Below are 14,105 nucleotides of genomic sequence, written 5' to 3' on the forward strand. Positions count from 1 at the left end.
AACTGACAATAATAATAAATAGGGCCGGCCAAATAGCTCAGCAGATTACAGCTCCTGCAAGCAGGCACAGGGGCCCTTGAGGTTTGATCCGAGGGCCTGCCGGCCTGTACCAGCCCCACCCCCAGGGGCGCGCTGAGATGGCAATTGAGACTGGGCATGGTGGTGCGTGCCTGTAATCCCCGCTCTTGGAAGGCTGTAAACAGGCGGATCACTACAAGTCTGATCTAGCAGTGAGACCATGAACACCCTATAGACCCTTCCCTAAAAATACAAAAAGTAAATACATAAGTTAATTAATTAATTAAAAAGTAAAAAAATAAACCATGTACCTAAAGGTTAAAAAAGAATAGTATACATTCTTTTTTTTTTTTTTTTTTTTTTTTTTTGGTGGAACCGGGGATTGAACTCAGGTCCTTGCACTTGCCAGGGAAGGGCTTATTCCACTGAGCCATCTCCCCGGCCCCTTATAGTATACATTCTTAACTGTGTAAAATAAATATATTTAGAAACAGAAAATAATTTTCTTACATATTAAAAACTATAGACTCAGCTTCCCTGCCCATCCCCCTCTGGACTCCACACCACCCACTTTGCTCCCCGAGCTTGCAGAGCTCTGGCCAGCAGTGCACAGTGACGCTTGCTTGACACTGACTCTTATGGGGTCGTCTGCAACAGGGGGGACCCGCACACGGCTCATCTTCTCCAACCGGGCCTGGCCACTGCATATCACCTCCCCCTACCTTACATCATGGCTGCCACAGTGCTCCATGTGCACCTGTGGGTTCAGACCAAGATCCACTGAAGGCAGCCCCGCCCTACAGAGGTCACCCTAGGTCAGCCCTGCCCTACAGAGGCGTCACCTGAGGCTCACCACCACAAAGGACACAAAGCATGAGGGACAGAAGAGGGACCCTTAGCACATGCATGGCCGAAGCAAAGGGCAAGGGAGAAGAGGACTGGGACAGACTGTCACACAGCTCAAGAGGAACATGCAGAAGGGGAGCCCCAGCCACAAAGATTCCGCTTCCGGCTGAACACCCCTGGCCTGCAGTTGAGGGAGATGGAAACGCACAAAGCAAGTTGCTGCTCTTGGAATGGAAAGATGTGTGAGTGAGGCTGTCCTCCTGCTTCCCATGGCAACAGGGTGATTATTCATTTGAAGAGATTTATGGGAAGAAATAGAGCAGCACAAGTCTGTCCCTAGCTGTGTGTGTGTTCCTTGGGGAGATGCCCCGCCATGCTGTCCCATTGTATCACTGAAGCTCTGCAGAGGGACTGGCCCTGCAGGAAGAGGCCCCAGAGCCACCGGCAGCCACAGAGGACAGTGCTCCAGCAGAGAACCCTCAGTGTCAGCGTGACCAGGGCACTCACTACTGTGGGAAGTGGGAGTTTTCAAAGGTGACCTGCTATGGGGCCTGGTCCTAGCTCACTTCTTCTTTAAGTGGCTGCTTCCACAAAGCTGTCAGCCTCAGGTTGCTGTAGTTCGATCCCCACAACACCAGCCAGCCAAACCTGCTCTGAAGGCATTCTGAGCAAAAAAAAAAAAAAAAAAATTCCTTATTCCATTCCAAAGGTGACCTGCTAAGGGCTTCCCCTAGGGGCCAGGCTCTGAGTTGGAGCTGTGCTGCCTGCACTCCCTGCTGCCTGAGACGCTGCATGCCCATCCTCCAGGTCTTCTGGAGGATGAGACAAGGCATGACCACCTCGGCCAGCTAAAGCCTGTGCTTTCAGAGCAGAAAACAGGATACAGGAATAGGGTTTCAAGTACAAATTGCACCTCCAGTGATCTGCAGATAACCTGCGGGTTATTGGCTGTATGGCAAATCCCGTAGGCCCTAGTTAAGGTACAGATGAACAACAAAAATAGTAACTTAATATTAAAAGTTGTAAAAAAAAAGGGCCGGGGAGATAGCTCAGTAGAATAAGTGCTTCCCTGGCAAGCACAAGGGCCTGAGTTCAATCCCCGGTTCTGCAAAAAATAAAATAAAATAAAATAAAAGTTGTCTTAGAATGATTTTTATGCATTAAGTCAGGATGCAAACAAACAGTGCAGCCAGTCAGTTCCCTCTCTGGTTTGTACAGCTAGACAAACTTCGTAAAAGTACAAGTCTAGTACAAACTCACTAAAAGCTAGGAAATGCAGAAAAATCTTGGAACATGTTTGAAATTGTGCTTGAAGACAACAAAGAATTGGTAAACCCTTTCAAAGGTTTTTTTTTTTAATTTTTAAAAGTTTTTTTTTTAAGCTGTAATTTTTTTATGTATTTGACACAGGGCCTCACTACCCAGCTCAGACTCAAAGTGATCTTCTTATCTCAGCCTCTCCAGTGCTAGGATTACAAGTGTGTGCCACCACACGCAGTTTTGGTGGCCAGCATGGAGCGCCCAGGGTTCCAGGGCCAGCACAGCATGAGGAACTGGGAATCAAATCTGGGTCCTTGGGGGCCTGCCCTTAGCTCAGCTGTTTAAGCGCCTGCTCGTGCAAGCGCAGTCAGGCGCAGGATACTGCAGTTCTATCCCCAGCTCCACCTGCCTTACCAGACCGGCCCTTCAGGCAGCCTGAGCCACAAAAAACAAAAACAAAAACAAAAACAAACAAACAAACCTAGGTCCTTACACTTGCCAGGCAGGCGCTTAGACTGTTGAGCTATCTTCCCAGCCCCAGAAGATTAAACTGATATATCCAGAAAAGTATCAGTGGAGAACATGGCTTATTACACAGTTCTTTGTCTCCTAAACCTAATCTAAAGGGCTACTGTCCAGTCTGTCTCTTTAGCTGTCCTGTCACCAAATGAAAGTACTTTTATGAAGCTTTGCTGAGTTCATGGTGAGCTGTCGCTATTCATATGTTTTGTAGAATAACTTTAATCTACAGCAAAATTTTATTTCTCACACTCCGTTCTATTTGAAATTCAATTTTTTAAAAATTCTATTTCAATGGAGGCCCTATGGTGAAAATTGCAATATTAAATTTATTATTTTTTAATACATTTGGTTGTTACAGTGTCTCAGTAGCAGCTTGGATTCATAGTGATCCTTCTGTTCTCAGCCTCCCCAGCACTGGGATTACAGGCCTGTGCCACCAGGCCCAGACACTGGCTGGCTCCACCTGCTCTGGGGGTGGGGCTGGCACAGCATGTGAGGCAGCAGACTGGATCTCGGTCCATGTGTTTGCCTAAGCTTGCCTAAGCTTGCCTAAGCAGGTGCTTTAGCCCATTGAGCTATCTTGCTGGTCCCTGCATATTAAATTTTTTTTTTTTTTTTCCCGGAACTGGGGATTGAACTCAGGCCCTTGTGCTTGCCTGGGAAGCACTTATTCCACTGAGCCATCTCCCCGGCCCCCTGGAATATTAAATTTAGGTGACTTTTTTCTTTCTTCTTTTTGGCAGATCCAAGGATTGAACTAGGGCCCTTGCACTTGCCTGGCAAGCGCTTATTCTACTGAGCTATCTCCCCTGCCCTGCAATATTAAATTTAGAATTATCTTCTCAAACTAGGGTTCCTAGCAGTATTACCGTAAGTAAAAAGAAGTTTAGGCACAGGTGGTGCCACATGTCTGTAATCCCAGCACTTTGGAGGCTGAGGCAGAAGGTTTGCTGAGTTCAAAGTCAGCCTGGGCTACATAGTGAGTCCAGGCCAGCCTGAAATATATAGCTCATAGAAAACACACCCGTGCTCTGCACCAGACTCCAACACTCTCGTCTCAGTAGAATCACAAGTGTTTTCTTTGTCTTTGTTTGAGACAGGGTCTCGCTGTGTAGCTCAGAGTAGCCTTAAACTCGCTATGTAGCCCAAGTCCCTGTCTCAAAAAAAAAAGAAAAAGAAAAAGAGCTTGACTCTGCTGTAGCTCAGATATAGAGAGGCAAGTCAAGTATTTTCCCTTACAAAAATTCCCAAGTCCAAAGAGTTGAGGTCTCTTTTACAGTAAGATTTTTCTTCTTTTTGTTGTTGTTTGGTTTTTGGCTTTGGAGACAGAGTCAGGCTGGCCTTGAACTTGCTCTGTAGCCGAGGTGCCCTAAATCACAGTGATCCCCACTGCCTCAGGCTCCCAAGTGCTAGCATCACACAGCACTCGACCACACCTGGCTGCACTAAGACTTGTCTGAAGTAATTTGTTTAACTTTAATAGAGGTAATTTAAGAGCATAAGTTTTTACGGACTTCCAAAGTAAAACCTAAAATCGTTATTTTGGGAATGACAACACACGTCGATTTGTACTGTGAGCTAAACTACTATGTCAGTTGCTATTTTGGGGGAAATGGAGAATAAAATCTGTTCTTTAGCATAATATATGTCTTATTTTAATGTACATAAAAATAAATAAAATTTTTAAATCTAATATTAGGACTAGAGGTGTAGTTCAGGGTTAGAGGACCCAGTAAGCATGGGGGCCTGGCTGGGCTTAATCTCCTCTACCACAAACAACATCAAAATGTTACCAAATCTTCTCTAAAATGTGAGATTACTGTCACTTTGCTTTTTAACAGTTTGTTTGTTTGTTTGTTTGTTTGTTTTGGTAATTTTAAATTTTCTACAATAAACTCACTTTTATTATAAATATTTAGAAAATTTTTTCAAAATTTTTCTGTTGTTGTTGAGCAGTGCAGGGCTTGTCTTGATCTATATAGTCTTAAACTCACGGCAATTCTCCTACCTCAGCCTCCCAAGTGTTGGGATTACAGGTATTCATCACCTTACCCAGCTTCAAAACTCTTTACTGGTAAGGAAATGCAAACAAAGTGGCAGAGCTTGGATGTGAACCCAGGTTTCAGACTCCAGATTCCATGCCTAGCTGACCAGGCTGTGCTACTTCCTGGGTGAGCAGCCTCACAGTCACAGCTTACATCAGCAGCAATGGAAACTCATGAGCCCTCACTTACGCCAGCTGAGCACATGCTCCGAGCAGGCCTGGAGGCTGGCTGACTGTCCGGCTTGTCCTTGCAGAAGGTGAGCGGCTGACTCCACTGCTGGGGTATGTCACATTCACAAAACATCCCTTGGATTCTGGGAGATCATTGCAGGTACCATCTGTAACACATCAACATCACCGCTTGGTCACATTTTTCAGGTACTTGCCACTCTCCCCTGATCCTTAGATTATAAGACAAATATCCCACAACATGGGGCATTTGCTGTGTGTTGGGGGTGACACTAATCTGGTGCACACCATATTCCATTTCATCTTCCAAGGACTATAGACACAGGAGTTAGTCACCTCCCCATTGGAAGAGGAGGAAACGGGCTGAGGTTATTGCAATTTGCTTGTGATGTGTAGAAAATAAACACTTAGGGCCAGGTTTGCTCACCTTTCTTGTGATCCCAAAGCCTAGAATTCTAAATACTTGGCACACTGTTTGGCCCTCCATTGCTCAGCCCCTTCCACTCAGTGGAAGAGAAAAGACCTGAGCCCTGCTGTCGGCTGCTGTGGCTGCACTGGACACCTCAGGAGAACTTCCCAAGTTGTGCGGCCTGGGAAGGACAGTGACTATAGCTGGTGGCAGTGAGCAAAACACTGCCCTGCAGAAATGTCTGGGGCTCTTCCTGTCACAGACTCAGAGACTACACACCTGTCCTTCCCACAGACTCCAACACACTCATGTCAGTAGCATCGAAAGTGTTTTCTTTGTTTTTGTTTGAGACAGGGTCTCACTGTATAGCTCACAGTAGCCTTGAACTCGCTGTGTAGCCCAAGCTGGCCATGAACTCACAACGATCCTCCTCCCGCCTCAGCTTCCAAGTGCTGGAATTACAGGTATGCACCACCACCCGGGGCTCACATCAGAAGTATTGCCTGGTGCTGAGTACTGATCTTAACAAATGTTTGAGTGAATAAAAAAAGAACTCCTTGATCACCCTGAATCACAAGAGAATCCTGAAGCCCAGTGAGTATCAGTCAGAGAGGAGTAGCCATTATTTTTATTTTTCTGTCTGATTTATAAAAGTCAAGCTGTTCTCTGTTCATTTAATATGGGTGTGCGCTTTGTCCAATGTTGTATGCAAAGAAAGAAGATGACTAGACACTGCCTTCCTTTATGAACAATTTTGTACACACAGAAGCTCACAGACTCGGTGTAAGCTCCGGTTATAAGGAAATCACAATCTCTAAACTAAGCCATGCCACCCCCAAAGGCTCCGCGTCACACGCAGATGGTATCAGCTGCGTACCCTCTGCAGATTCCCACCACCCAGCAGCAGAGCGCTGTGACCAAGGCCATTTATATTCATTTCCCTTCAAACTCATATTGCAAGTGAATCACACGCACACTTGTCAAGTCCCCACCACCACCAGACTCTTTACATTGACAAAGACTTCCTCTGTGAATCCAACAAACTTTAAAAACCAACTAAGCTACTTCCTACCTTCAAAATCCCCCCATTCTGCCACTTCTCAGATTGTGGTATAAGGACTCTCTCAAGCCTGCTAAAGATACTGAGTTCCAAATCCCATCACCGCCCTACTGATTTAGAAGCTTGCTAAGAGAGTCCTGGGAGCCTGCCTTTCCAGTAAGCTCCCACCCAGTCACTCTTGGGCTCAACTTTGGCCATGAGGCCCCTCTGCTACAGGCCACTTCCTTCACAACACCAAATTCCCAGCTCACTGCCCAGCATTTTCTTCAGATTTTCCAGGTCATGAAAATCACATGCAGGTTCCAGAGCTCTGACCAAGACCTACAGGAGATACTCCAGAGTGCAGTATGTTTAAGATGCACCTCAGGGAGAAAGTTCTGGAATGTTCTGGAACACTCCCCGGACCCAGGGTAGGGCCAGGAACTGTAAGGCCCAGTGCTTGCTCAAGGTGTGAGTTCCTGGGTCAAAGCCAAGCCCAGAAGAGAAACAGGAAAAGAATAGAGCCGACAAAAAAAGGAAACCAACCCCAGCAGCCCTACTTACCAAACCATAGAAGAAACATCAATAAATAAAATACAAATCGTGCTCTCTCGTCACAATGCAATACAATTATAAATCAATAATAAAAAGACAGCCAAGAGCATCCATAAGCTTTAGAAACTCAAACCGCACCGCTAAATAATTCATATAAAAGAAGAAATTGTAATGGAAATCGTGAGGTGCTTAATGATCAATGGACAGAAGCAATATATATCAGAACGCATAGGGTTCAACACAAGCAGTAATTAGAACACTGGAATCCCAAACATATACGCTGTATTTCACAGACTATAAGAAAAATTGATTTTAATATTATTATCTTAGCTAACCACAAGGAATACAAGTTGCAAGTTTAATGCTTTATCAATTAGAATTTTATATACTAATTAAAGTATTCTTTTAGCCAGGGATATAGCTCAGTAGCATAAAGCGCCTGCCTGGCAAGTGCAAGGTCCTGAGTTCAATCCCTGGTACCATGAAGTATTCTTTTAGACTTAGCAGTTTTAATCACACATGATTTATGTTTAAAAAAAATAAAAGCAAAGTAAATTGTTTACATTCAACAGTCTGACAACTGCTGTCTACCCTTTTTCTACCTCCTGTTGACCTCAGGGAAATGTGACATAGTGACACAGAGCCTTTTAACAGAGTGGCCCTCAAGGGCCTCTGAGATGTGCTATGCAGCCACAGAGGGGCTCTTCAGGCTTCGTGCTCATGAAGCAAAGATCGTGACCACTGCTTCACACCTGCCGCTTGGCCACACACGAGTGAGACCAATTGCAACCGCAGAGAGGCCCGCGGGTTCAAATGTCCATCTTAGGACATCATCAGAGCATCATAGCTTTTGATATCAAAGGTTCTAAAACTAATGAACTGGGGGCCTGCCCCTTAGCTCAGTTCTTCAAGTGGCTGCTTCAACAAAGCAGTCAGGCTCAGGTTGCTGTGGTTCGATCCCCACAACACAAGACAGCCAGTCATGCCTTGAAGGCATTCAGAGCAAAAAAAAAAAAAAAATCATTTCGGGGCTGGGAAGATGGCTTAGCAGACTATGCGCTTCCCTGGCAAGCACAAGGGCCTGAGTTCAATCCCCAGTTCCACCAAAAAAAAAAAAAAAAAAAAAAAACTAATGAACTAAGCTCTCAATGGAAGAAATAAGAGAATAGAGCAACTCCCCAAAATAAGGAAGGGAATCACAAAATGAATACATAAATGAATAGATAATATTATCAGAATCATAGTTTCATTAAAGAACTAATAATGTAAATAAGTTAACTAAGAAAAAATTTAAAGCATTATATTACAAACATAAGAGCTGGGAAGTAAGGACCCAGGTTCAATCCCTTGTGCATGCCGTGCTGGCCCCAGAACCCTGGGGGCACCATGCTGACCACTGAAACTGAGCGTGGTGGTGTACAACTATAATCCCAGCTCTGGGGAGGCTGAGACAGGAGGATCACTATGAGTCCAAGTTGTATAGTGAGACCCTGTACCAAATAAATAAATAAATAAATGATTATATATATATATTAGAAATAACTGTACAGGGCTAGCGAGATGGTTCAGTAGAAAAAGTGCTTGCCTGGGAAGCACAAGGGCTTGAGTTCAATCCCCAGTTCTGCAAAAAAACAAAAAACAAACAAACAAAAAAAAAAACTGTACAGAGGGATAAACTGAGTTCCAGAAATGTAAGATAATTCATGCAGAGTCACATAGGGTATGATTTATAAAATGCAGCTTACTGCTGTAGTATTTGTGGAACCCAAGATACTGGCTGCCACTTCTCTGGGCAGGTAGAGCACTTTTCATAAGTACATCTGTCATCTCATCGACTTCTCAATAGTCTATCTGGAGGGAAGAAAATAAACCATCCAGCCATGACACATCTGGTTTCCATCCGTCCAATCCACTCAGCAGATCCCGCTGAGGCTCTAGGACAGCTCCCACACACGGACACATGAGCGCATACGTGCACGCACACATGCATGTATCTTTCACTGATTTTTTTTTTCTTTTTTTGAGACAGGGTCTCACTATGTAATTCAGGCCGCCCTTGAACCTACTAGGTACCTATCCAAGGCTGGCCTGGAACTTGGAGCTGTCCTACTGCTTCAGCCTCCCGAGTCCTGGGACTTCACAGCACACCACACCCGGCTCTCTTCAGTTGATTTATGGGAGGCTTCTTTCCCTCTCCTCATACCTTCGATGCACAGCTGAATTCAGACATGATCTTCCAGAATAGTCCCAGCTTCAGAGAAGGAAAGAAAACTGCAGGCCTGGTGATCCCAGTGATCCTGTGCCCTTCTGGTACCCTTAGCACAGAAGGGCAGAGCCTCCCTAGCTCACCCTGAAAACAGCAGCCCTCCTTTGCCCCCAACTAGACTGGAAACTGCAGGGAGTTCAGGAGCTCAAGGTTAGAATCCCAGAGTCCTTTTCTTCTTCCTGCTTGGGCCACATTGGGGAATTAAAGGTGCTATAGCCTACAATTGTTCTGGGCCCAGCTCACAGGTTGGTGTGGGAGTTGTACCTCCCTGCTCTCTCTGCATTGAGGAGAACCAGAGGATCACAGATCTGGGATCTAGGAGAGCAGGGACCAGGCTAAGATCCAATAGGCCCAAGATGGGACATTCTCCAACCCCTTTTGCTGTTCATCTGTACCAGGTATGTGACATCCTGACCACACCCTCAGCCTGAGATTTTCTGGAAGACTGTGACCACCCTGCCCCATCGTGCTGGACTCTATAGGCAAATGTGCCCCACACATCCTCCTCAACCTAAAGAACCAGTGCTGGAGCAGCCAGCCATGGTTCAACATAGCCTTTCCTCAGGGTGTTCCTCCTCTCTACCAGCTCTGTCCCAACTACCATGCAGTGCCACAAATCTACAAAGATCTGAGCAAAGGGGAAAATGGAAGGGCATGGGCTCTGGAGACCAGGAGCCTCAGGTCAAATCCCAGCCTAGCCATCTATTAACCAAAGCACCGAGTGGGTCGAATCCCCGGCTCCCTCACCTATGATCTCCAGGCTATTAGGAGACACAGTGAGGGAATTCATGGGGATCTCTGCTTTGGCGGTGCTCTCTGCCTGATCAAATTTCAGATTCATACAGATAGAAGCTCCCGGTCAAGCTCTTCTTGCTATGTGCCTCAAATTAGCTGTACACTTGGAATATGGGGTACCCCCAGCATCCCATGTGTTAAGTGGTTTGGGTTTTTTTGTTTGTTTGTTTGTTTGTTTGTTTGTTTGTTTTGCGGAACTGGGGATTGAACTCAGACCCTTGTGCTTGCCAGTGAAGCACTTATTCTACTGAGCCATCTCCCCCAGCCCCTGTGTTGTGTTTGTCCCCCATCTGTATCACTACTAGAAGGTGGCAGGACCTCTAAACAGGTGGGGCTTGGTGGGGGCCCCTCTAGCTGTGAGGGCAGGGGTTTTGCTCTGCTGTCTGCTCCACGCTGATGCTTGCCCCAAGCCCAAAGACCTAAACCTCTAACACTGCGAGCCAAAGGAAACCTTTCTCTTCATAAGTCAGTTATTTCAGCAGCTGTTATAATTGCTGGAAGATGACTAACAAGCCAGCCTTCAAACAGAGCCTCCCGGGGGCCGGGGATGTGGCTCGGTGGCGCAGCGCCTGCCTAGCAAGCGCGAGGCCCCGAGTTCGGTTCCCGGTACCAAAACAGAAAATAGTGAAAATAAGACCAAAAAAAAAAAGTCCTTAAGGGGCTGGGGAGATAGCTCAGTAGAATAAGTGTCTCCCTGGCAAGCCCAGGGTCCTGAGTTCAATATCTGGTACCGCAAAAAAAAAAAAAAAACCAAACAGAGCCTCCCGGATCGAGTGTACTTGGATAGATTGTGGGATCCATCCCCAGCCCTCCTGATTCCGTAGAACTCAACTGTATCTCCTCTCGGCCTCAGTCACACTGGAGTCACCTTCCTCTCGACTCCTCTCCAGCGCTCTGCCACAGGCTGCTCTTGAGATGGGAGGAAGCCAGGAACCCTGAGGAGCATTTCCAGAGTCCATGAACTCATCTCTGCACCGGTTTGATTTTAAACATTAAAAGAAACCCAGACTAAGAAAAGACCTTTGTAAGAAAGGAGACAGACAGGAGGATCATAAGTGTGAGCCCAGGCTGAGCAACTCAGGGAGGCCTTCTTTCAGATAAAAAAAAAAAATACTAAAGGGATGGGGGTGTAGCTTGGTATGAAGGCCCTGGGTTTAATAGGAAGGAAGGGAGAGAAGAGAAAGAAAAGTCGTTAGTCACAATAAACGTACTCCACAAGCCATCGAAGTTGAGATGGCCGGACTAGCTCTAAGTCATAGATATACTCCTCGAAGCAGACAGTTCTGGAGCTGGAAGCCCCTGATCTCTGCAAGTAGAGGCCTCCAGGGAAGCCGGGACCTCCCTCCGAGGCCTCACGGAGGAAGCAGCCAGATCAGCCCACCAACTGCAACTGAACTGCCGCCAGAGACTGGCGGAGGAGCCCACGGAGGAGCCCACGGCTAAGGGGTTTGGGCGCCCGCAGGTCCACCGCAGGTTGCCGGAAACACCGCATTGCCAGGACAACGCGTTGCCTGGATACCGCGTTGCCAGGATACCCTGAGACTCCCGCGCTCCTCCTTCACTCCTTCCCCCAGCTCACCGGCCTCAGAAAGGAAAGGGCCGAGAGTTTTAAGCAAAACCCCCACAAAGTCCGCTTAGTGGTGTTTTGTTGTTCTTTTGTTCTGTTTTGTTTTTAGGGCTCGAGGTTTTGGGCCATTTTTTTTATTAGTTCTAATAAGTTTTGTACCGCTGGGGCAGTGAAAGATGAGCCCTTTTTCACTGGTCTGTTTCTTCCTTCCACAGCCAGCTGCAGTTTTCAAAATAGAAAACCGGCTTTGAGCAGGGCTTGCTCAAGGTCACGAAAAAAAAAAAAAATCCTGAGATTCCTTTCGAAGATTTCTCCTTCTAAATCTACCCCCTCTTTGCAGCTTATCCATTGAAATTCATTTTCCTAATCCTTCCCAGTACCTAATAAATCTTGGGTAGGAAGCTTTTTTTTTCCAAGCCAAGCTTAGTTCCTACATTTATATTTAGACCTAGTTTGTCCCTTGAGGAGGTGGGAAAAATTAGATTGTGGCTTTGGTTTTGATGATTTTTTATTGATTATAAAAGAAATACGATAAAAAAAAAGAAATACGTGGTCATTGTGGAAATCTTTTAAAATATGAAAATACTGTTAAAAACTCATAATCTCACAATCCAGAGATTAACCACTTCTTGTGGATAGCTATTGCTGAATAACAACAAGTCACCTTCCAAATTCTGTTGCTTTAACAACAATGATCACTATGATTTCTGGATTCTGGGGTTACTTGCAGAGAAGGCCACTCACACTTGGGGTCTCCGTGTGGCAGATAAAGTGGCTCGGCCTTCCTGGTTTCCAAGGCTGGTGACCGATGTTGGCTGCCTGCTGGGATCTCCACTGGGGCTTTCCCACATCTTATAATACGGTTTTTCCACATGTTTCCTCCTGGCACGTGTCTGTGTTCCTGATGTAAGGACCCTAGAGACTTCAGGCGGAGCTGTATCGCCCCCGCAGACCCAGGGAGAAGAGAAGCCCACCTCTCGCTGGCAGAACCAAGGTCACAGGTATGAATTGCCTAGGAACCGGGAGATCTCATGGCCACACCGTGATCTGCCACGCTGCTGCTTCTGTTTAATATATTTCTTTTTTTTTTCTTTCCTTTTCTTTTGGCAGAACCAGGGATTGAACTCAGACCCTTGCACTTGCCAGGCACGTGCTTATTCCACTGAGCCACCTTCCCGGCCCTGCTGCTTCTGTTTAATGGCTGCTTCCTCTTCGTACTTTTTCAATGCACGTGTATGTTAGCATAGAATCGTGCTATGGCGTGCAATTTTTAGATTGGGCTTCCTATAAGTCTCACATTTTGCCCTGGGCATTTCTGTTTATTAAAATTCTCTCTCTGTGTCTCTCTGTCTCTCTGTCTCTGTCTCTGTCTCTCTGTCTCTGTCTCTCTGTCTCTCTGTCTCTCTGTCTCTCTCTATATATCTCTTTCTGTCTCTCTCTGTCTCTCTCTCTCTCTCTCTCTCTCTCTCTCTCTCTCTCTCTCTCTCTCTCTCTCTCTCCAGAAAACCAGAAAAGGCACCAGCTTTTCAACAGAAAGGCCGCATCCCTTTAGTGACCTCACCCAAGCGGCTGTAGTGACAGGAAGACAGAGATATCCATTTTTGTTCACTGCTGTTTTGTTCCCTGCTACATGCCAAGCACCTACACAGTGCTGGCATGTGTAGACACCCAGTCACCGTTGGATTAGTGGGTGGATAGAAGGGTGGGCAGATGGATAAAATGGTCCGAGCCGAGCCCCTCCCTCCCCCTCACGGCACCACCAGGCTCCAAGGTATCCAGGCCTCTCTGTCAGGTCTGTGACTGTGAGGCAGGCTGTCAAATCCCAGAAGGGAAGTGCCCCTCCTTGTACCATTATAAACCTTCTGCCACTCTGCCACTTGAGGGGCCTCCTGGGCCACTTTGCCCTCAGCCTTTGGGTAAGATCCTTTGCCAGCTGCATGGGTGTGGGTGGCAACTGTCCCTTAGGAGCCACCTAAAGGGTCCTTTGTCTCCCACACAGCCCCACCACCAGGATTTGTAGCAGAGATGGGGTGGGGATGCTGAGTGAGTCTAGAAACACGGGACCTCCTAAAGTCCCCAGAAAACCCTTCCCACTCAGCCAGGAGGGCATACACCACCCAGCTAGGAGGTGTATGCCCCAGCTCCCACTGCACACCCCATCCAAGCCTAGCCTAGAGGTCACTGGAGAACCCAGGGACAGGGACACCTGCTACAGGGAGTGAGGGTCCACCTCAGCCCCTTAAGACCAGCTTGGCCTTCTCTCTGGCTCGAAGACCCTCTCTTCAGTCTAGAGTCCACAGAGCTGGTCTGAATGGGCCCAGAAAGTCTGGACTCTAGATCACTGTTAGCGTGGAACAGAGTTCAGATGCAAAATGTCACATCCTACCATATGCAATGGCTGTTTCGCAGGCCAATTAGGGTTACCCTTCAGCAGTGTCCTGTGAATCAATTCAGTTGTAAATGGTGGATGCTCCTAACAGGCTCTATAGCTGGGCTGTGCTGGGACCTCCACTCCACCTCTTGGCCCTGAAGGACTTCATGCCCATGACCATGGTTAAGTGGCTCGGAGCAAGAGGTCAGGCCCTGAGGCAGCAG

At 46.8% G+C, this 14,105-nt stretch overlaps 1 protein-coding gene across 1 annotated transcript in view; it reads right to left on the reverse strand.

The window, feature by feature from the left end:
• Positions 1 to 11,220, reverse strand: part of Spats1 (spermatogenesis associated serine rich 1) — a 29,121-nt gene extending 17,901 nt beyond the window's left edge. Inside the window, exons 1-3 of the mRNA XM_023720335.1 lie at positions 11,155 to 11,220; positions 10,776 to 10,878; positions 4,881 to 5,028 (exon numbers count right to left, since the gene is read on the reverse strand). Of these exons, the coding sequence (XP_023576103.1) occupies positions 4,881 to 5,028; positions 10,776 to 10,878; positions 11,155 to 11,166 (263 nt within the window). The 5' untranslated portion in view covers positions 11,167 to 11,220. The remainder of the gene's footprint in view (positions 1 to 4,880; positions 5,029 to 10,775; positions 10,879 to 11,154) is intronic.
• Between the last annotated feature and the right edge of the window lie 2,885 nt (positions 11,221 to 14,105).

Source organism: Octodon degus, unplaced genomic scaffold (assembly GCF_000260255.1).
Source record: "Octodon degus isolate 3935 unplaced genomic scaffold, OctDeg1.0 scaffold00005, whole genome shotgun sequence".
NCBI lineage: Eukaryota > Metazoa > Chordata > Mammalia > Rodentia > Octodontidae > Octodon > Octodon degus.